We start from the raw sequence: 21,471 nt of genomic DNA, 5'->3' as shown, positions 1-21,471 counted from the left end.
TAATTTGCATAGCTCACAGCTTATTTCTTCCTGATACTCAAGACATTCCTGGAAAGGAAAGCATCAGGGAATAAGCACTTGACTGAATTTACGTGGCAGGTTACATTTGATCTGTAGGTGATAGGTTGGCCACCTATGTTGTAAAACACTTCTATATGGCTGTTTAGTTTTGTTAGGTCAAGTTTTTCAAATTTAAAAGAATAAAAACTAAACAAGAATAGAAAACAGAAATAGGAAATACCAGAAATGTTCACTGGAATCAAATTTCCTTCTGGGAGCAATCTTAACTTTAGGAGTTTCCTGGCTTTTGAATTCTTTCAAAAACATATTTTTGCACTGCCAAAGGCAGGTTTTGGAGGGTTTTTTTTTCATTTATTTTCTTTATTTTCTGTATAAGATGGGACATAGGAAAATTTCAAAGATATTTGGGCCTGCAAATCATTCATTTCTATAGCTTTCCTTGCTCTTCCAAACAAACCCCGTACTTGCAACATCTGAGACAGCAAATCTCTGCCTAGGCCATCAGGTGAAATCAAACTTAACTCCTTTTTACATGAAACTGTGACCAATGAAAGCCACATTCCTTGTGTCTTGTCTAATTTTCTCTGCTGCCAGCATTCCTGTGAATAGACCTAGTGATAGAAATAATTTTGAAATACTTTAGTAGGTGTTTTTGCAGTCAATGATTAGATGCTGTACTGTGGATCAAACAACTTTATAAATTGAGCCTTGTAGAATTATAAGGTTAGGACTTCGAATATCTAGTCTTGTAAGGAAAGATATACCTTTCCCCTTCTTCTTTAACTCTTGTACAGAGGATGGAAAATGGTATTGTGCTGTAGGACAAGGCAGGGAGGATACAAACCTAGAAGAGTCTCTCCATAAGTGAAATGGATTACAAAAAACTTGATTAATTTTTATTTAATAGTTCCTAGCTGGGTTACATAAATAAAAATTAAGATCTACTAAAATATACATCCCTGTAATCTCCTCTTGTTTTCCTACAGTGCCCAGGACAGGACTGATATAAATTCATTAGAAATGGTTTTAAGTCCCTTGATTCACATTGCCAACAGAGCTTTAGTCCTCTGATTCAAAGTTAATGGACTTTTGAATGTACAAAGTTTCCACAAACTTCTTAGTTTAGACCTAAATCAACTTGCCACATGCATGAAGGTTTGCCAACCACTGCTTTGAAGTTACTAAGCCTCAAGTTTCCAATCTCTTCTAGCTTCAACTGTTGACTATGAACATCTCCATAGCTGAACTGACATGCACTTATAAACGAATGTGTTTGATGTACTCCACAGATTTTAAGTTAATGGTATGTTCCACTTCACAGGCAGTTTCATATATTTAACAGTTTCAAACTTTCCTATTTTAGTAAAAACAAATATTTATGTCAAACTTTATTTGCTTGTATTTGCATAATGAAGTCTACATACATCCTAACTAATTTTGAAAAATAATTTTCATTATATTTAAAAAGGGTTTTCTTTTTATAGTCCAGTTAAAAACTACTTCTGTTCATTTCACTACACCAAAAAGTAGAGATGAATTTAATCTCTTTAAAATATAATTTAAAATGTTAAAAAAACCCAGTGTAGACAGATGCCAATTATGCAAAATTCTGTCCCAATGTTATCTTATAGCAAGCTGCAGAGCCAAGGAAAGCACTGTATAGAAATGTAAACTCTTTCAAACATAATTAAGGCTACCTCTGCATGGGTAGCATTTGCTTTTGGAAGATTTTAGTGACTAGATTGATAGCACTTTCAAATACACATTGAAACTTCACTTACCTGGGTAATCAAAACAGGGGATCAGAGTACATATTTATTTTTACAAATAATAATATTCTTTTAAAGGAAAATGAAACATAACAGATTCTAAAACTTTATTTTTACACAAATTAAGAGAGAAATATTTTCAGAACTGTTTCTGGAATTTTTTTCCCCAGGTTGTCAAACTACTACCTGATCTTCACGAGAAACCCCTTTCTTTGGCTGCTGCTTCCGCTTGTCTTCATATTTTCTCTTCTCCTGAAGGTATTCTTCAACAACACTGTTTGGAGCAGGTTCCTCCTCTGAATAAGGAAACATACTTGGTTAAACAAATTAAATTTGGTTTTATGATTTAGTATAATTTTGGAGATTATTTGTGACTTCTGAAAGACTAAGCAAAACACTTCCACAAAAAGTTTCAGTTGTATTGCTTTCTCAGCAAGTAGATTGATTTGCTACTTGCTGAAAGGAAAAACACAACACTGCATTGGACTGACAGCATGTCCAAAAATTTTTTTTTCAATTTTATTTTACTATGGAGCCAGGGAAAACAGAGCAACGGAAACAAAAACTCTGATGTTAAGATGAGAAATGAAAACTGTTGAAATTCCTTTAACAAGTTTACCTTCCTTGCTGAAGTTCTTTCTAGGAGCAGACAAACTGTTATTTGTATTGATATTCTGTGACTATTATTACAGAGTAGACAAATATAAACAAGTATTGCCTATAGACAAATTCAGAGTTTTGCTATTTTGTAGGCTGAAGTAGCCACAAACCAAATCCTTCATCTTGCAATAGGGAAAAAACCCATAACATTTTTACTTTAAACAGCGTCCATTTTGTCGATCAGGAAAAAAACCTCTGCAGTAACAAAGTAATATAAGCACTAATTAACAGTTGCTCTCCCTGCTTTTTCTTTTCTTAAGTTTCTTCTCTGCAGAATATCCACTGCCATGACAAATTAATAATTTAACAGGATGAAAACTCAATTCAAAAATCGATCAACATGATCCTTTCACATTTACTTCTTCTTGAATAGCATTAAGACATTTCACATATTGATTTAGTATACTTGAAATTTATTTACATGTATTTACAGGACTGTTATTCCTGATAAGGAACAGAAGAATAAAACCTCCAGATGTCCATTGCAAATGATTACGGGAAAATGTTTCTGGAGAAAGTTGTTTCAGCAAATTTCAGGATATACAGCCTGATGAGCTATAAATCTAAATCAAACCCTGTGTCAGTTTTTTCTTAGATGACTGCTGACAGCTATAAAGAGAAAATTTCTTATTCCAAACTAAATTTTTCTCTCACCTGAAGTTTTCTGTAAAGAGCATTTCATAATAAGAGGAAATAAATTTCTAATGGTATGTCTACATATAAAATATTTATTTTTATATTTCTAGAAATAAAATTTATTACTTCCTTTTTATCCTAATTTATACATTGCATGAATGTGTTTAAGGAACATCAGGGCAAACAATTAAACAAACACAATACCATTCCAGACCTGCTTTTTTCCCATTTTCCAGTTGACTTGTTTGATACAATGAAGAACAGAGGACTACAGGTACCAGCAAGATAAAGAAAGAAAAAGCCATCTTCTAGAATTACCAAAAAAAGGTAATGCATATACACAGACATTTAGGGATGATTAAACAGCTGAATGAATGAAATAAAATCTTTCATAAAATCTCATGCTACATAATATCAGATGAACTGCAGAGAATAACAAAGTACAGTATAAAACTGCAAATTATAATGGCTCAGCTCCATCTTCCCCTCTATTACCTCAGTCTCCTCTACTAAGAAAAAACCCCCACATTCTTAATTCAAGACCAACCCCTTGTGAAGATGAAACACTAGTTTCTTCATAAATGCATGTATCCAGTCAAACTTGCTGACTGTGGAAACAACATACTGCCTTGTTTTCCTAACATTTAGCCTCTAGATAAATAACTTGAACTACAAGAACAACTGCTTTCTTACAGAAAACAACTTTTTTTGTGACATTTACCTAACAGGGTGCTTTGAAATGATCCCCATTTACCCAATGATACTGCCTATTCATGACAAGCAAAAGACCAGAGAAGAGTGTTCTTGAAAACTTATGAAAATGCCAGTGTCAAGCTGGCCATAAATTTTTAAAACTGCAATCCAAACTTCAATATAGATATGCTGAATTTAAAGAAGATGTGATCCTTAGTCATACATGTCTTTTGACTAAGATGTTAGTTTGATCTAGTGCAGCTCAAATATAATTCTCATACAAATCAGTTGAATTCCCCTGGAGTTGTGTGTTTGTGTATTTTTATCACACTTACATGGTTGTCACTTACTGTTAACACAAACAATTTAAATTTCCATTTAAGCCTTCTCTTGAGATTATTGTTTTCCTGGGTCTTTGCCTGTCAGAGTTAATCAAATCCTCAACTTCATTCTCTCTGCCTGCTAGGAAAGCCTTTTCGTAAGTCAGACAAAAGATAATCAGATCCACCTGAACTAACTTTAGAGTGAGTCAACCAAAACAAGTTATGCACTTGCATGCATCATATTTCCGCACCTTTCATTAAAATGACTTAAAGACATGCTTGTGTTTCTCCATGAGGTCTTGCAACCTACTATTCCATATTAAAAGCAAGTAATAAAACAAGAAGGATTTGCAAGAACTCCTAAGTCAATGGGTTTCTAACACATTTTAAAACTTTTGAAAATGCCAAACAATAACTTCAAAATCATGAACAGTGTCTATTTTTTAATATAAATAAAATATTCAATTTTTAATTAGCAGCAATTCTTTGATAAAATTATTTCATGTCTGCATGAATAACTTGGATAATTAGCAAGCAAAAGAAAATATCTGGAAGTGAGATCTGTTGGTGGGAAGAACCCTTTAAAAATGTAAAAATCCTTTTGAAATGCAAAAGTAGATTGCTGGCTACTACTTCATATGTCCCAGTCAACATGTCACAGCCCCTCCAAATCTTTTGCAACCGAGTTCGAAAAAAGAGGAACCACAGCACTATATGATGGACTTGACCTTCACATTAAGCTTGACAAACTTAGGTCCAGCTTGCTGATCCAGCAAGAGTATAAGGATCATTACATTAGTATTAAAATATTTAAGCTTCAAACTCCTTAATCTAACAGGATTTATTCAAGACAAAATGAATGAAATGTGATACAGATGCACAGCAGTGAAATAACAATCAAATGCCTTAAGTATTGCAGGATGCAGAAGAAGCCAGTTTAAGCTACAGGGATCTTGCATACTCTTGCATACTTGTGACCTAGAGGCATCTCATCACAAAGGGTACATAGCATCAGGCAAAGAAAAATTTTTTTTCCTTAGTTTGAACAAGCTGCTGTGTACATTCTATCAGTGGGGCGGGGGGGAAGAAAAAGACAACCTTCCTTACTGAAAATCTTTACCCTATGTTTAACAGAATTTGTAAGTACATTGCTACTTACCTCAGCTAGCTTGAGTTACTGCCAAGAGATCCCTCATCTTACTGTGACAAAAAAAATTTAGCATTTAAGTAATTTGTTTTCTTTCAGAAAGATTGTTCTATCCTGAAATATTCCATTAAGAAGTAATAGATGCCAACCTGATGGTGTAATCTAACCTAAAACTTAGTTTTTGGGACATGGTTTCCAGTGACAGCCTGAAACTAAGGAGGAGATTTAGAAGACTTTAAACCAGAAAGGAAGAGATTGATTAAAAAAAAATACATTTATTTTGGTCACACTTAAATTAGGAAGAGTTCAAATGATGATGTCGTTTTTAACTACAAAATTGCAGAAGTATAACAAAGACATGAGAACTTGATCCAAGGGTGTTGAACTCAACTGCACGGCAGTTGGATGGTTTTGGATCAATCCCTAAACAGTAAGTGGAGCAGAAGAGAAAGCTTGATAAAGAAGTTTTAAGCTTAGTTCCTAAATCACTCGGTAAATTTAATAGCATAATAAACACTCAACAAAAGTTGCATCAGACATGCTCTATTTTGGAAACTGCAACTGAATTCTATATTCCACTTTATGAAAACCAGGAAGCATGAGTCCTAGGCTGCTGACTGTGGTAGATCAGAAAAGTATGATCACTGCTTATGCTGACATTCACATTGGCCTTAATGACTGGGCTTCATTTCTAGCATTGCAAGTGGGGTAACTTTGGCTTAGCATGTACATCAGTTGTGGCACAGATAAGGTACAATTTGTGACAAATGTATTTCTGACAGTAAGCGTACAATTTTCCATAGTACGAACTTCGTTATTTTATCATTTTGTTATTTGTATCAGTTTTGACAAACCTTGTAGTAATGACTGTCCTTGTAATAAAGGAGGTGAAGTCTGCATAAAATCTAAAGATTTTATTTCCTTTTTAAGAAAGATAATGAAGCTGCACATAAAACATTTGTTGGAAAAAGCAGTTTGGTTTGCTGAAAGTATTACCAGAAACACATGAATCTTCAGAAGGACAGAAACAATACATATTGTGACAGAGAAAAATACATGCTGTTTCTGAAGGTTTAATGTCACCATAAAAAAGATGGAGCCTAGAGTGCTGACAAGGATCAATGAAAGAATTTTGGTTTATGTTTTTTCTTTGATGAGGTACAGCTAGCATGAAGATTTTTACACAAATAGACTTAAGTATCTTATATAACAAAACATTCCTGATATGGCGGTCTTCACAAAAGTAATCCCATTAACTCTTGTGATGCACTTTGCATATATAATAATGAGTTCATGCAAAACTGAGGTGAGATAACAAGGACAGTGCACAAAGAAATCTGTATTAAAAAGCACCCACATGTTTTAAAAGAAGTGGACCCATTAACTTTCATCAGTATCTCAACTACATTCTTTAGCAACTTAGATGACACATTTCGTATGATAAAAAACATTCTGGACAGAAATTTCAAGAAATGAGTGGTATAGCTAGACTAAATCACAGAATCACAGAATCATTAAGGTTCGAAAAGGCCTTTAAGATCATCAAGTCCAACCATCAGCCCAACACCACAAAGCCCACTAAACCATATCCTGAAGTACCACATCTACGCATTTTTTGAACACTTGCCACAACCCCCTTTCAGGTAGTTGTAGCGAGCGACAAGGTCTCCCCTCAGCCTCCTCTTCTCCAGACTGAACAACCCCAGCTCCCTCAGCTGCTCTTCTAAGACTTGTGCTCCAGACCCCTCACCAGCTTTGTTGCCCTTCTCTGGACATGCTCCAGCACCTCAACATCCTTCTTGTAGTGAGGGGCCCAAAACTGAACACAGTATTCAAGGTGCGGCCTCACCAGTGCCGAGTACAGGGGCACGATCACTTCCCTACTCCTGATGGCCACACTATTTCTGATACAGGCCAGGACGCTGTTGACCTTCTTGGCCACCTGGGCACACTGACGGCTCATGTTCAGCCGGCTGTCAACCAGCACCCCCAGGCCCTTTTCTGCCGAGCAGCTCTCCAGCCACTCCTCCCCAAGCCTGTAGCGTTGCATGGGGTTGTTGTGACCAAGTGCAGGGCCCAACACTTGGCCTTATTAAACCTCATACAGTTGACCTCCGCTCATCAATCCAGCCTATCCAGATCCCTCTACAGAGCCTTCCTGTCCTCGAGCAGATCAACACTCCAACCCAACTTGGTGTCATCTGCAAACTTACTAAGGGAGCACTTGATCCCCTCATCCAGATCATCAATCAGATATTGAAGAAGACCAGCCCCAAAGCCGAGCCCTGGGGAACACCACTTGTGACTGCCCACCAACTGGATTGAACGCCATTCACCACGACTCTCTGAGCTTGGCTGTCCAGCTAGTTCTTTACCCAGTAAGAGTACACCTGTCTAACTCACGAGCCGCCAGTTTCTCTATGAGAATGCTGTGGAAGACGGTGTCAAAGGCTTTACTAAAGTCCAGGTAGACAACATCCACAGCCTTTCCCTCGTCCCCTAGGCAGGTCACCTGGTCACAGAAGGAGAGGTCAAGCGGGTCGGTCAAGCAGGACCTGCCTTTCATGAACCCATGCTGGCTGGGCCTGATTTCTTGGTTCTCCTGCACATGCCCTGCGAGCGCCCTCAAGATGAACCACTCCATAATCTTCCCCAGTACAGAGGTCAGGCTGACAGGCCTGTAGTTCCCGGGATCCTCCTTCTGGCCCTTCTTGTAGATGGGCATCACACTGGCAAGCCTCCAGTCGTCTGGGACCTCCCTGGTTAACCAGGACTGCTGATAAATGATGGAGAGTGGCTTGGCAATACCAAAAGTTGGGAAAACAAAAAACTGAAACCCCCTGTACAACTCCTTGTTTGAAATGAAAGAAGTTATGACTGAATGTTTTTGTGCATTAAAGTAAGAGGCCTAAGACATGTTCCTGTATTTGTGCAGTACATTCCACTTTCAGCTATTCATCAATACTCAGTTATATTGCATTCTTCTGGAATTATAAAGTTATGTAGTACTGATTTTAAAACCTTAATGAGATTCAAATCTTGAAAAGAAGAACTATTTTTGTTCCAAAAGAAACAAAACCCTTATAAATTACAGAAGAAATTTTGATATACCTTAATATTTCATGAATTAAAGCAGAATTGCTGTCAGAAGTGACAGATGGAGAACATAAAGCCACTTTCTATAATTAAGATCTAAGACAGATAACACACTTCATTCAGAATCCAGGAAAAAATTTTCTTCCAGCATTAAATACTATGTCTATGAAAATATAAACATTTATTTACTGCAAAGTAGTATAAAAATATATATACTGGAAAATACAATATGAAACAATGTTACACTTTAAAGAATTTATAAAGTGCACTTTCAGTATATTTTTGTCTAGGACTAATTCTGCTTCTGGTTTCCTTCGCACCTTTAACTACTAAACAGTTACTGTTACTATAGCTCTGGCCTGCCTAAGTTCTTGAAGAGCTACTGTTTTGCTTTATAAGTTAGGGTAAGAGTCAGGAAATATTTACTAACTGTGAATAACTGAATAGATTTGCTTACAGAATGAGCTTCCAGGGTTGGACAGATTACTGGATTTTCAGTTTGCTACAGTGAAAAAAAGCAACATTTTTAGAACCAACTTACTAGTTCATTTAGCCAACTCAAATAATAAAATCTTAAAAGTAATTCCTAGAGCTTTAAAACATTTCTTTGAAAGAGCAGAGCCTACTGATTTGTAAAACAGTATAAACTTTAATATGCAATAGTGGAAGTTTCTAGTGAATCTCTTCTGAACTTTGCTAGCTTTTAGGCACACAGTCCCAGTCTAAAATGTGCTAATTTTCTAATGTCAATTGATTTTGAGCATGTGCTTAAGATTACTACTGAAATCAAAGCTGGCTTACAGTGAGGTTTTTATCCTCTTTTCTTTTTCAGGCAGAGACACAAGAGGAAAAAGCATTCACTTTAGCAGGGAAGAGACTGAATAGGGATGCTGGGTATTATTTTATGTAAATGAGAAAAAAATGTAAATAGTGGCAGAAAACATAAAGGTTTGCAAAAGCGACACATTCAAGATGCATACTTTGATACAATGCAGCTCTACTGTATATAGTGCAAAATCTTCATACTTAATGTATTTATGCTGCTTAATTCCCAAACCACCAAAATTTGGATTTTGTTGTTTTCATTATGTTCTCAAGGGTGCACAATTCTGTTAAAGTCTCAGGCTTCAAGAAAGCATCATTTTGTGTAAGACTGGACTTAAATCTTCAAAGTGCCGCTGACACTACCCAAAATTAATAATAAGACAGAAATAAAACGTAATCTTAAAGTAGCATCATTGCTAGATTTTGAGTTTTCTAAACACTTCAATAATTTGATTCCCATGCCACAATTAAAAACAAATCAGAAAATACTTAATTCCTCAGTAGAATTCTTACACTTGAATGTTGGTTTTTACATTAGCTGTCAGATCTCTGCTCAGATAGTATTTTGAGCTCTTCTGTTTTCTCATGTGTGACAAATTCCATCATCCACAGATTATCATAGAGTTTACAAAAATGTTCTAACACGAAAAAATAAAATACTACTACTACTTAAAAACAACATACAGTTAAAAAACTGGGCAGATGGTATTTGTCTAAAGCAAATTTCATATATTCACAGGTTTACACTATAGAACTTTGAAAAGTATATCTTTTCAAATATTTGATTAAGTACTTCAAAATGCTGAAGTAATTCAGCACTCAAACTGTAGTGTTTGATGTAATTTCTGGCATCACTACAGCAAATGTCACATAAAAGAAAAACAACTTATTTAAAGTAAGGTCTTGACAGCAGTCTGGCATAGTCAACAATCTTATTCACAAATTGGAAGGCTGGTTGTAATCAAACATGTACAGAGGGAATTAGTTTTTCTCTGTCCTCTTGAAACAATGTAAACACTTAACACCCCCCCCCCCCCTTGCTTAATTAATCTCTGAATACAGAAAAAAATTATGTAGGCATTATACGTAATATGAAGAATTTGAAGTAGTGATACTAAATGTGATACTAACAAAGATCTGCCAGTGGACGTAAAATAGATGTGTCATGCTGCCACCCATTCATTAGTATCCTCTCAGAACTAGCCCTGATCCTACAAAAAGCCCAGTATGAGCTAAACCTTATTCTCACAGTTCTGTGGTCTTCATTGAATTTCTCCTGCTATGGTTGCAAGTTTTGGCTGAGATGCAGTGTTTGTTAATCAAGCACAGAATGATATTAATGCAGTTACATAGCCTCTGAACTAGCATTTTTTCTAATGCAGCCCAGAGCATAGGCAGACACTGTGCAAGTGTCTGCACCATCTGCCTAGACATACCTGATACAGCATGACAATTTACTCTCCATCCCACATTCCCCAAGAGGATAGGCAGAGAACAATGGGAAAAATCTCCTGCTACATACATATTAATTTCCTGATAGTAGTCTGTTTTAAATATATGCAATTTCTTATATGTAAACTGATGTGGAATAGGTAAACTGTTACACATTTAACAGACTGTCATGCATGTTAAGAGCTCTATTGCACCGATGAAGATTCACGCCAACAAGAAAAAATTCCTGAGTGAACCACGTGAGATACAATAAATGCTTTTAACTTTGGGACAAAATTACTTACTCAGGTACAACACTGTTTTACTGCTGTTAGATTTCATTATATTAAAACTAAAGTGTTTCTAAAGTCTCTTCTGTTATTCTTCAGTTATAAACAGCTGTTTCACAGTAAAGGTATCCTTCCTTCCTTTTACTTACCATCTTTAAATACATAAGATTCCATCCTTCCATCCCGTTCTCTACCTAAATTAGACATATCTTCAAGTATGTCCTAATAAATCCAGTTCACCTAGTCTTCTGCTAGTTTTGGTTTTTGTTTGTCCATTGGTATCCAATTGTTCAGTATCTTTTTTGGTGGTACAATACTTGGAACCAAGTTCAATAATACAACTGTGCTTTTACAATTAATGTCTTTGTAGCAATGACCACACAATCACAGCCACGTCACAATGTAAATTCATGTTCAGTTTGTTTTCTAGTATGAACCTGAAATATCTTTCACTACTGTGGCTTTCCCAATTTCTTTATTTTATGAGTTTGTGCATGAAATTATTTTCCTTAATACTACGGAAATAACCTTTTAACAACTGAACATGACCCTCAATTTATTTTCAATCACATTTTCCACACTTTCTTTCCTCCCCCATCTAGTACTTCCTGTACTAGAATTTAGTATTTAGTGACATTTACTTTTGTTTCTTGATGATGAATAAGTTGTTTTCTAATAATGTTTTTCCACTAGTCATATGATCCAGTGTAAATACTCAGTCCTGTTTCAATTTTGAAAACACAGCAACCATAAAGTACAATATAGTGAGGTGATGTTACACAGACCAAAGTGAAGCTTAAGATACAACACCACGCTAATTTCAGAAAACTTAGAAATACTGAAAACGCTAAGTATTTTCACAATTAGTATTACTAAGAAAGTTTAGAGGCCTTTGCTCATGAAGTTATGCTTCTTAAATTACTGTTACAACAAGATAACAATATTATTAGATTAGCAGTCACAAGCTGCTACTTAATCTTTCACACATATATTCTAAATTTTAATCTGTATCTTCTTCAAACCTGATGCTTCGGAACGGAAATGTTCCAACAGACTTTAGAGGGAAAAAGAGAGTATCTGGCCAGAGTAAAAAGGTAACGTTCAGAAAACTGCTTTTAGCTCTTCTGCATCTTCTGGCATGGTTTCATCCAAAAGTGCCCATCTGGTCTGCGGTAAAACACTAATGTAGATGTAACCTTTTACTTAAAATTCCTACTAAAATTTCAACTTTTCCCAGGTATTCTTGAAGCTTGCAAGTTCTTTCATCCCTTACCAGAAATGTACCTATCATGCAACTGTACTTGTTCATTCCATACAAGTGAGAAATTTTGTACAATCCAAATGACAACAAATTGATAGGCTTGTGAGCTACATCTGGAAAACGATTTCTAAAATGCAGTGGGTAGAATACAGAAGTGAAAATTCACCATTTTAAACCACGTACTAACAAACTTTATATAAATCATAGTAACTAACCAGAAAGACAGCATTATAGGAAGAGATATTTAGCAAGCACCACTTGACGCTGCCAGCATTTTGGTATTTTTTGACATCAGCTGAAGTCACAGAATCACAGTATTCAAGGTGCGGCCTCACCAGTGCGGAGTACAGGGGCACAATCACTTCCCTACTCCTGCTGGCCACACTAGTTCTGATACAGAAAGTCCAGACAAGGCAGCCAACAGGAAAAATTTAGATAGTTTCATCACCGAATTATTTTTGTCTTAAAAATAATTTAAACGTTACTTAATCACTGAGTGTTAATGTTTGAGAACATTATGTGGATTCTGGTGTAGCTGATACTTTGATACATTTTATTTACTTTTAAATAAGAAAACCAAAATACTTTCCTTTTCCCTGAAAAATCAAAAAAGTATTTCTAGAATCTTAGTTTTCCTATTGTCTCAAATGTGCAACCAGCATCCCAAGGCACAGAATGTGCTACAGTTATTATTGATTCCATAAAGACATTAAGCTTCCTTACCAATCAAATTCAGACAGTTTATTTACTAAATAAATCTACTTCCTTACAAAATAATCTACTTACTAAAGATAGTAAATGAAACTTCAAATGACATACATAGTATGACCTGTAAAATGCTGCAAAAGACACCCTACATTTTAAAATCTCTCCTTCATGTAAAAGTCAGTTCCTCCCTCTTAATCTGAATTTTAGCAATAATAACAAGTGAGCTGTTGTCCTGATAAATTAGCAAAGACAATCTGACTCCAGAACTTTTACAGACAGATTAAAAAAATTTATGTAAGCTTGAATCTCTGCTTACCTCTGATTTAGAGGTAGAAAAAATATTAAAGCATGGATGAAGAAAACAAAAAAAGTAAATTTTTATTATTTACCTAGCTATTAATATATGAATTTTATTAGACACCACAGAAGTCCCTTAGAAGCAGGAATGACAGATTACAAATTTTATTTATTTATGAAAAAAACATTTTCCCAAAGACTATTTGTGGTTATCCTACATGGCCATCCCTTTTGGCAAAACTAGCTATTCATGGAAGAGAATATGATCACGACTACATGTTTTGTTTATATGTTTTCCCTCAATGATTAACATTTTAAACTTTGTTATATTGGTTTCACTAAATTCTGGTGTCAAAATACAAGGTATTTATGGCAACTTTATGCCTATTTTATGCTACCAATGTCAATATTCCTCCACAGATAGACAGAGGACCATGAATATTTTTTTCAATTAAATGTCTAATGAAAAGACCATGTAGTAATGCTCAGTAAATTCTGATATTTCACAATGGTGTTTTGATCACTTTTAAACATCTGGTGTCATAAACTCATCTCTTAATTAAAGCTGTTCTTACATTTAATCCAGATTCCTTTATAATACAAAATATATGCCAGTTATACAGTAAATCTCCCATCTGCCTTTCAGTCATCACCTTTAAGCACTACATGTTCATTCTAGGTAAATACAGGAGCAGTTTCCTCTCCTTCAAGACCATATAAATTACATTTAATGAGTTTTTTACGTTTATTCTTCGGGTGCATATTTTGTAATGGTAGATTCGCTACCACCAGAAAATTTTTTACTTCCTTTGATCATATGGTGAGTTACATTTCTTTGTGTGAGACGTCCTCAAAAAGGAAACATCATTAGGACATTGACTTTATCTTTTCAGGGTATAGACAAAATAACTCAGTAGATAACCATAGAAAGCAAAATGTAAAGCAAGTACTGCCTTACTGAATTATTTTGGCAGACCTACAACGAAGCCTTTATTTTAACTGCTTGATTTAAAGTCTCACAGTGAGTGCTTCCACCTAACTACTGTCACCATTAATTCAAGATGCTTAGTTTTTCCTACACATCAAAACCTTCTTCCAGGTCACATCTTACCTTTCTTTTGATTAAGTTGTGCTTCACAGAATCTTGAAAAACAGAACATCTAAGTCCATCCTACACAAAAAGCAGGATCAACCTTCTCTATATCAGTCCTAATCTAAGTACTTGCCTAATCTGCTATTGAAAAGTTCCACTTTGTAGGTCATCTTTTCCAATCTTTAGGAATTTTTCCCTAACATTCAACCTAAATTTCTTCAGCTGCAATTGAAGCCTATTATTTCCTGTCCTCTTCACAGGGATTACATAGAATAATTTTCTCTCCATGGTAGCCTTTAGCATTCTTGATGATGATTAATATGTCTCCTTTTACAAAGTCATCTCTTCTCTAAACTAAACAGCTCCAATTCCTACAATTTTCAAATACTATGTTTTCCAGATCATCAATCACCTTTGTTGCTCTCCATGCTCCCTTAAGATGGCCTCATATCTTTTTTTTTAAGTGCAATTGCCGAAACTGAACAAAGGATTCAGGCTGAAGACCTGCTCAGACTGAACAGAAAATGAGTCTGTCTCACATACAACAGTTCATTTAATGTTTTACAGTACATTTTAGTCTTTTTCTATAGCATGGCACTATCAACTTGCTCTCAGCTTTCTACTTATTACATTTCCTAGATTTTAAGCTGCATAGGTGCTACCTAACATCTTGTCTTTGTGCAAGTCACAGCTTGTGAGTGAGGTGCAAACCACTTACTATAATAATCTTTTTTACGCCAGGTCTCCCAAGGTAAACATATTCTGTTTACCTTGACCTGGCTTTTAACTTCTATGAACTGACTCAAACTAGCACAAAACTAGCCCACCAAATAAAAAAGGAATACTATTCTTCCAGGTTAAACAGAATCAGATCAGTAAAAGCCCCAACATGGACTAGTAGAAGGGAAGAGTGAGTCACTCAGCTCTTCACTTCAACAACTGCAAGTGAAAATGCAACCTTAGCATGTAATTTTGCATTTTTCTTTTTTTTTTCTTTCATCTTCCTCTTCCCTGTCCCATATATTCTTCTAGTCTGCAAATTTAATAAATTTTAATAAAATTTTAAAATTTAAATCTGTTTTTTTCTCCGGATCACTAATAAACAGATTCCCAGGAATCCTGCTTTCCAGTTTGATTACAAACAATTCTCTTAAGGCATTTTGTTAATGTTTTGTTAATGTTAATGTCTCTGGGACTGCTTTAGCCAACTCCCTAATATGCTTCAGTGAGTACCATCAAATTCAAATTATTTTAATGCACCTAATTTATCTATGTAGTCTCTAGTTTGCTTGTTCTGTGCCTGAACGCTTCCTTCGATGTCACTGATCATATGTAACCATATGATTAAGGTTGACCACTGTGCTAAAGAGAGAGAAAACAAGCATTTGAGCTTACTTCCTTTTTGTTTAGCCAAAGACAACCAACTCTCTTCGTGCTCATTCATCTCCTGTTACTGCATTTTCATTAATGATTTTGCCCTTCACCATTTGCATCTCATTTAATGTCTTTTTAATTTTCTCTTAAATTTTAGAAGATGTTTGTTTTTAGAATTTTTCATTAGGTACTCCAAGAACTTATTGTATAGGTTCCTTCCTGCCATATATCTTTCTCAACAGGTACTAGAACAGACCCCTTCCTGTGCTCTGGCAGTAATCACAAAAAGGAGAACCAAGATTATTCAAGATTATTGTCACCATTACCAGTTACCTACAGATTTTCAACAGGTTTATCTCCTACCTGCTATTTATTTCAAGAAAAGTAAAAACAATAACGCTGGTATTTAAGCTCCCTTTTCTTCTTTCTCCCCTTGAATATAAGGTCTCCTTCAAAAGTGTACCACAGTAGTAACTATAAGTATTGCCAAAGTATTCTGTCAGTCTGTCACTGTAAAGGTGGATTTACTCAAATTACTCCACAGTAAGTCCTCTGACTTAACTGGCACTGGAACATGGATAATATTTAAGTGATAATATTATAACTCCCATACATGGCACTACTCAATATAATTTATCATATATGTACTTAAGGACTACTCTCTACCTTTTCTACACTTCTACTTACAGTTGTTTTTTAACATGGCCAGTGACAGAATTCATTAGCTTGCCAATGAGAGCTTATATTCATTCAGTTATTGAACATGATCCCTAGAACTTTTTCAGAGGCAGAACTTTGTCAAATTTGGTGCTAGATTTCATATACAAGTTCAAGATACTGTATTTCTTATTTTGACAAACTGGTTGCCGATCAAGCTCACCTGTTATTCAAGAGTCAATGAGTTTTTCTAAAAATAACATTACACTTTCTACTACTCTTCTAAAGTGTGTGTCATCTGGAAATTTTTCTGAATAATTTTATATTTTCTGCTACATTTCTTAGGATACTGAGAACTGGACCAGGAATCCGCTCCAGAAATGTGTCTAGCAACTCCAGAGTGCTTAAAAACCAGACCTTTTTTTTCCTTCAGTTCAGCTAATGAAGAGTGTTACATCCACCTGCATTAAAACACACACCTTACATACTACTATAAACTTAGTAATTTATGCACATTTAGAATGAAATAGAATAAAAAATTCATCTGACAAAGAAGTGGGCATCTGAAGATCCCATTCTGCTAAGGTTTATGGAAAATAAACATGGAACTGACTTTCTGAATTTGAGTTCTACTGGTGTCATAAGTTGCATAAAAGTCTGAAGTCAGTAGCTTTGAGTTCGAAGTTAACCATCTGCATTTAAGTACCTTTCAAGTCAGAATGTCAAGAAGACTTTCCAAGTCAGATGTCAGAACAGGTTTGTCCCCACCAAATAATGCAGTAATACGGTATTTCATGATATTTCAAGTCCAGAAGCCCACCCAACTACACAGATGTAACTAAAGTTGGAAGGACAAATACTACTTAGTTTCAAAGAACAAATATTACCTGTACAATTTATTTATATCCTTACGTTACTAAAATTCTTAAGAAAAACTCATTTTCTTAGAAGAAAATCTACATTTCAAGAACATAAGTGTCCACATTTAGTCACATGAAACACCAAACTACTAAAAAAATTTAAAACTGGGATGTTAACTGGAAATTTACACAACACCTGCTATAGTATACTTCTACCTTCCTTTTCTTTGGGTTTTAAAGCTCGCTCTTCTTTTTTCTGCTTTGCTTCCAGCAGTTCACGTTTCAGTTGTCGTGCTTCTTTCCGTAGCTCCTCACTGCAAAGAGAAAAATATTTGCAAGAATTTAATGGGAATGTAAATTTAATGGGAATGTAAAGCCACCTAGGAGAAACAGAATTGAAGTTAATGGGCACTAAACCTCTGATACAAACAAAGGAAATGTACTGACTGATGCTAGGCACATGGCTTAAAAATCAGTTAGAACCTAAGAAAGTTCATATTTTCATTAGCAGAGACAACAAAAGAACATAACAGATGACTTATTTTAAGACCCCATTAGAAATAAGTCAAGGACATGAATAATAAAATAAAGAACCCCTATTTGTATTTTTAATTTAACATTGTAATATTTCACCATGAGAACCACACAAAGAGAATTTGAACCAGAGGCACTGACAAATAAATATTACATGCATAATAAAATTCCCTTTGCTGAAGTAATAAATCTTAGCCTCCTGGATTTCTTAGATGGACAGGCAATGTAGCTGTTAAGTGACAAAGACATGATATGTATGTAAGCATAAATTATTACATATGAAAATTGAGTTCATTTTACAAATTGTACCCAAAAAATCATCAGGTGATAACACTAGAAGGAAGAAATCAAGATTTGCAAGTCATTGTGCCAATATCTAATGAAATACATGCCTTCATAGAATCACAGGTTGGAAGGGACCACACAGCTCTGAGGCCCTACTCCTGAGCAGCCAGTCCAGCTCTCCTGCTCAAAGCAGGGACAAATAGAGCAGGTTGCCAAGAGCATTGTTGTCCAGGCAGGTCTTGAACATCCAAAAGATGAATACTCTACAACCTCTCCAGGCAACCACTTCTTGACCTCCCTCAATGCAAAAAAGCTCTTTTATATGTTTAAATGGAATTCCTTGTATTTCGGCTTGTGCCTATTTGTGCCAGTCTAATGGCTACCCGTGGAAAAGAACTAATAACCGCTTCACATTTGTCTGGTCTTACAATCTGCATTTCCCACTTCTTTTCCTAAAAAATAAGTTCTGATTGATTTAGTATTCATCAAAGTAAACAAACAGCAGAAGTTATTACAATGCAGGAACATGGCATGTAAGCACCTCCCTGCACCTGTTCTATGTACCTCAGTTCTCATCTGTAATTTCATTACTGACAACACAACAGTCTTTTTTAAGCAAACACTTGGAATTGTGGGATGATGACTTCTTTTGACCTTCATTTTCATTTGTATGTATACACAAAGACAGAGCTTGTGAAAAGCACTAGAAAAAGGCAACTGCCATTGTAAAGGTATTCAAAGAATCAACTATAGCAGTAGGTCTTAATTTTCAATAGCATGGCAGAAGCTACACTAAGACAGATTAACAGTTTTTACATAAGACTACAGTTCTACTTTTCTATCCTGAGAAGAAAATCACTGGGGAAGGATAAGGAGACATTTTTAACCCAAGTAACTCCCTTGCTTTTATATAAATTGGGGATAGTATGGTAAGCAAGCTGCATACCACACTAATCTAGTATACTGCAACATTTTCTTATAGAAGTTGTACAGCAGAAACAACACACGAGTCAATATAAGTTACATGCTTAAAATATTTGGAGTGCCAGAATGTAGTGACAGCAACACAGCAAGAGGGGGTTACAAATGGCACTTGGGAGTAACAGAGCCTAGCACATGAGTAGTTTTCCTGTAAGGGGGACACACTCTTTCTCTCAGTTATGTTAGGCTGTTGTGGAACGAAGAATGAACTAGCTAGTGACAACTATTCAGTCCCAGCCCCAGCCCCACCCCTTTTTTTTTCCCAATGGAAAGAGGTTTTTGTACAGAACAGATAAGGTCCTAATTCCTAGAGAGTCTAACTAAAATGTTTTTTTCAAGCTCCATCTGTGATCAGTACTAGGTCAATAAGGGACTTTGATACTTGTCTCCTTATAAACTCCACATCTACATTTTTGATTCCTAGGCTCATTTTACCAACTTAGGTTGACAAGAAAGGTAATCCAAAAAGCCTGCATGCTAAAGAGGAAGCTACAAGAACTGACTGATAGGAAAGCCAGGCTATACTCAAGGCTAGATTTACTGGAACAGAACTAGAAATAACTGACTTTTTTAAACAGGAGAATGTCAAATTGATGAGGTAGGGCAGACTGAAATTATGGGACTACAAATCAGTCTGTACCTGCCTGCTACATCTTTGACGCATAGGTCTTTGCATGCAGTGAATTTGCACTTAGGTTTCATATAACTTAGCTGTTGGTTTGTAGCCAATTATGTAGTTGCCTCCTGTCCCTGAAAAGTTTCTGTCACTACAGAGGCACAGCTCTGTCTGCTCCATGCTTGCCTCACTGCTTTCTGAGTCCCACTGCTAGGCTGCAGGATCTCCTTTTGCTCCTGCTCAGTGCTGCTTTCTCGCAACTTCCTGCAGCCTAGAAGCTGTCCTCTCTCCCTCAACACAGAAGGGTACTTCCAGAGCAGGTGTAATCTCCTCCCCTGCCATCTTGAAGGGCCAACATGCACAAATGGAAAACAAAAGTAGTAACATGCCACTGCTTTTTCTCTTCCTGAAATGGCATTGCCAATGTTGCGTACAAAACCAAAAAGTATTTCCTTACTAAATTGCATATTTTGAAAACAGAAAAGTAGCTCGTTCTTTAAAATGCTAATCTTTTATCGCCACAGTGTGTGAAGAATGTTTCAGTGAAATTGCTTAAGTACCAAGCTGGATTCTACCTTGCAGAAACTTCTTATAAAACTACATAACATGGACCAAATTTTCTACTACCTGTGATTATAGTTTACTTTCAACAGCTATAAAAAAAAAATATTTTATAGTAAACGAAAGCCGTAACTTTCCGATTACTGGCTAGCACTAGCTTATACGTAAACAACAACTTTTAACCTTTTATCTGAAGGAGGTTAGCCTAATTATTTTTCTATAATTACTAAAACCTCCTAACTACATAACCCTCAGTATCTTTTTCTGAATGAAGTTGGAACATCCTGAAAGATAACAGCTGTTAAACAACTTTACCAATAGGCTTATTCTATTCTAGGGCCAAGCACAATGGTCATAACTGTCTCAACTATCTGTTCTATATTCAAGATCAAGCAAAGAACTTTGTGTGTACATGCATGCATGCATACAATAAATTATATATTGAATGCTTCTGAAGACAAGAATTATAGATTGTAATCTTTTACCCTAAGTAATATTGCCAAAACTCTCTACAAGACTTTGCTCCAAGAAGCATTACAAGAAAAAAGAAAACTCCCAAAAATGCCCATTAAAGTCTAAAATAGAATGAAACAGCAATATCAAAAAAATTACTCATTTTTCCTACTCATATCAGAATTGACTGCAATCAGAACATTAATTCTGCGGAAAACTGAAAAAATCTAGCCAAATTATTTCAGAACAAACTGTGTAACTCCAGAATTTTTAGATTACTTTCTCAGAACAAACAAAATTGTTTTCTCTAGAAAATTTCCAGTGAAATCAAGTCGAGGAATCCTTCTGAATTTCTGGTTCAACTGTGGCTTGGTTTGATAGGACTGTGCATCAGTTTGATAGGACTGACAGGAAGTCCAGAATCTAGGACCTACGAGAACTTGGGTAACTTCAGGTTGAAATCTAGTTACACCCTAAAAACACCATGCATAGTAAAAGCATCAGGTTTCCTAGTAAACTATTTGAATGCATGATCAACAAACACTTCTACACTGTTACCTTGGTCACCACGCAGGCTGCTCTTTAGCAGACTGAGTATAATTTTTTAAGAGTTCTTTTTAAAGGAAACTATGTTCTTTTAGCTTTAATCACTTCTCTCTGCTTCAGAACTCCCTGCAGTATTTCCACAATCCTTCTCAACTTGGACTTCAGAATTAGACATATTGATGGGTTCCAGGGTTCCAGCATTCCTGTAGGGCTCTGCTGATTGTGTACAGGGTACCTTAGGTTTAACTCATCAAGGAACACAAGGTGATCACTGCACGGAGCACTCACATTATTTTCCACAAATAAACCCACCTCTTAGTCACTTCTTTCCAAAATGTCATTCAGCAGTTGTAC

The 21,471-nt window shown here is 35.7% G+C and overlaps 1 protein-coding gene across 1 annotated transcript in view; it reads right to left on the bottom strand.

The window, feature by feature from the left end:
• Positions 1 to 21,471, bottom strand: part of CWC27 (CWC27 spliceosome associated cyclophilin) — a gene marked incomplete at both ends in the record, with an annotated part of 118,155 nt that overhangs the window by 19,757 nt on the left and 76,927 nt on the right. Inside the window, 2 exons of the mRNA XM_082012851.1 lie at positions 1,977 to 2,086; positions 17,358 to 17,455. Of these exons, the coding sequence (XP_081868977.1) occupies positions 1,977 to 2,086; positions 17,358 to 17,455 (208 nt within the window). The remainder of the gene's footprint in view (positions 1 to 1,976; positions 2,087 to 17,357; positions 17,456 to 21,471) is intronic.

Source organism: Phaethon aethereus, assembly GCF_964289735.1.
Source record: "Phaethon aethereus genome assembly, chromosome: Z".
NCBI lineage: Eukaryota > Metazoa > Chordata > Aves > Phaethontiformes > Phaethontidae > Phaethon > Phaethon aethereus.
The sequence above is the reverse complement of the archived record's forward strand: the minus strand, read 5'-3'. Positions and strand labels throughout refer to the sequence as shown.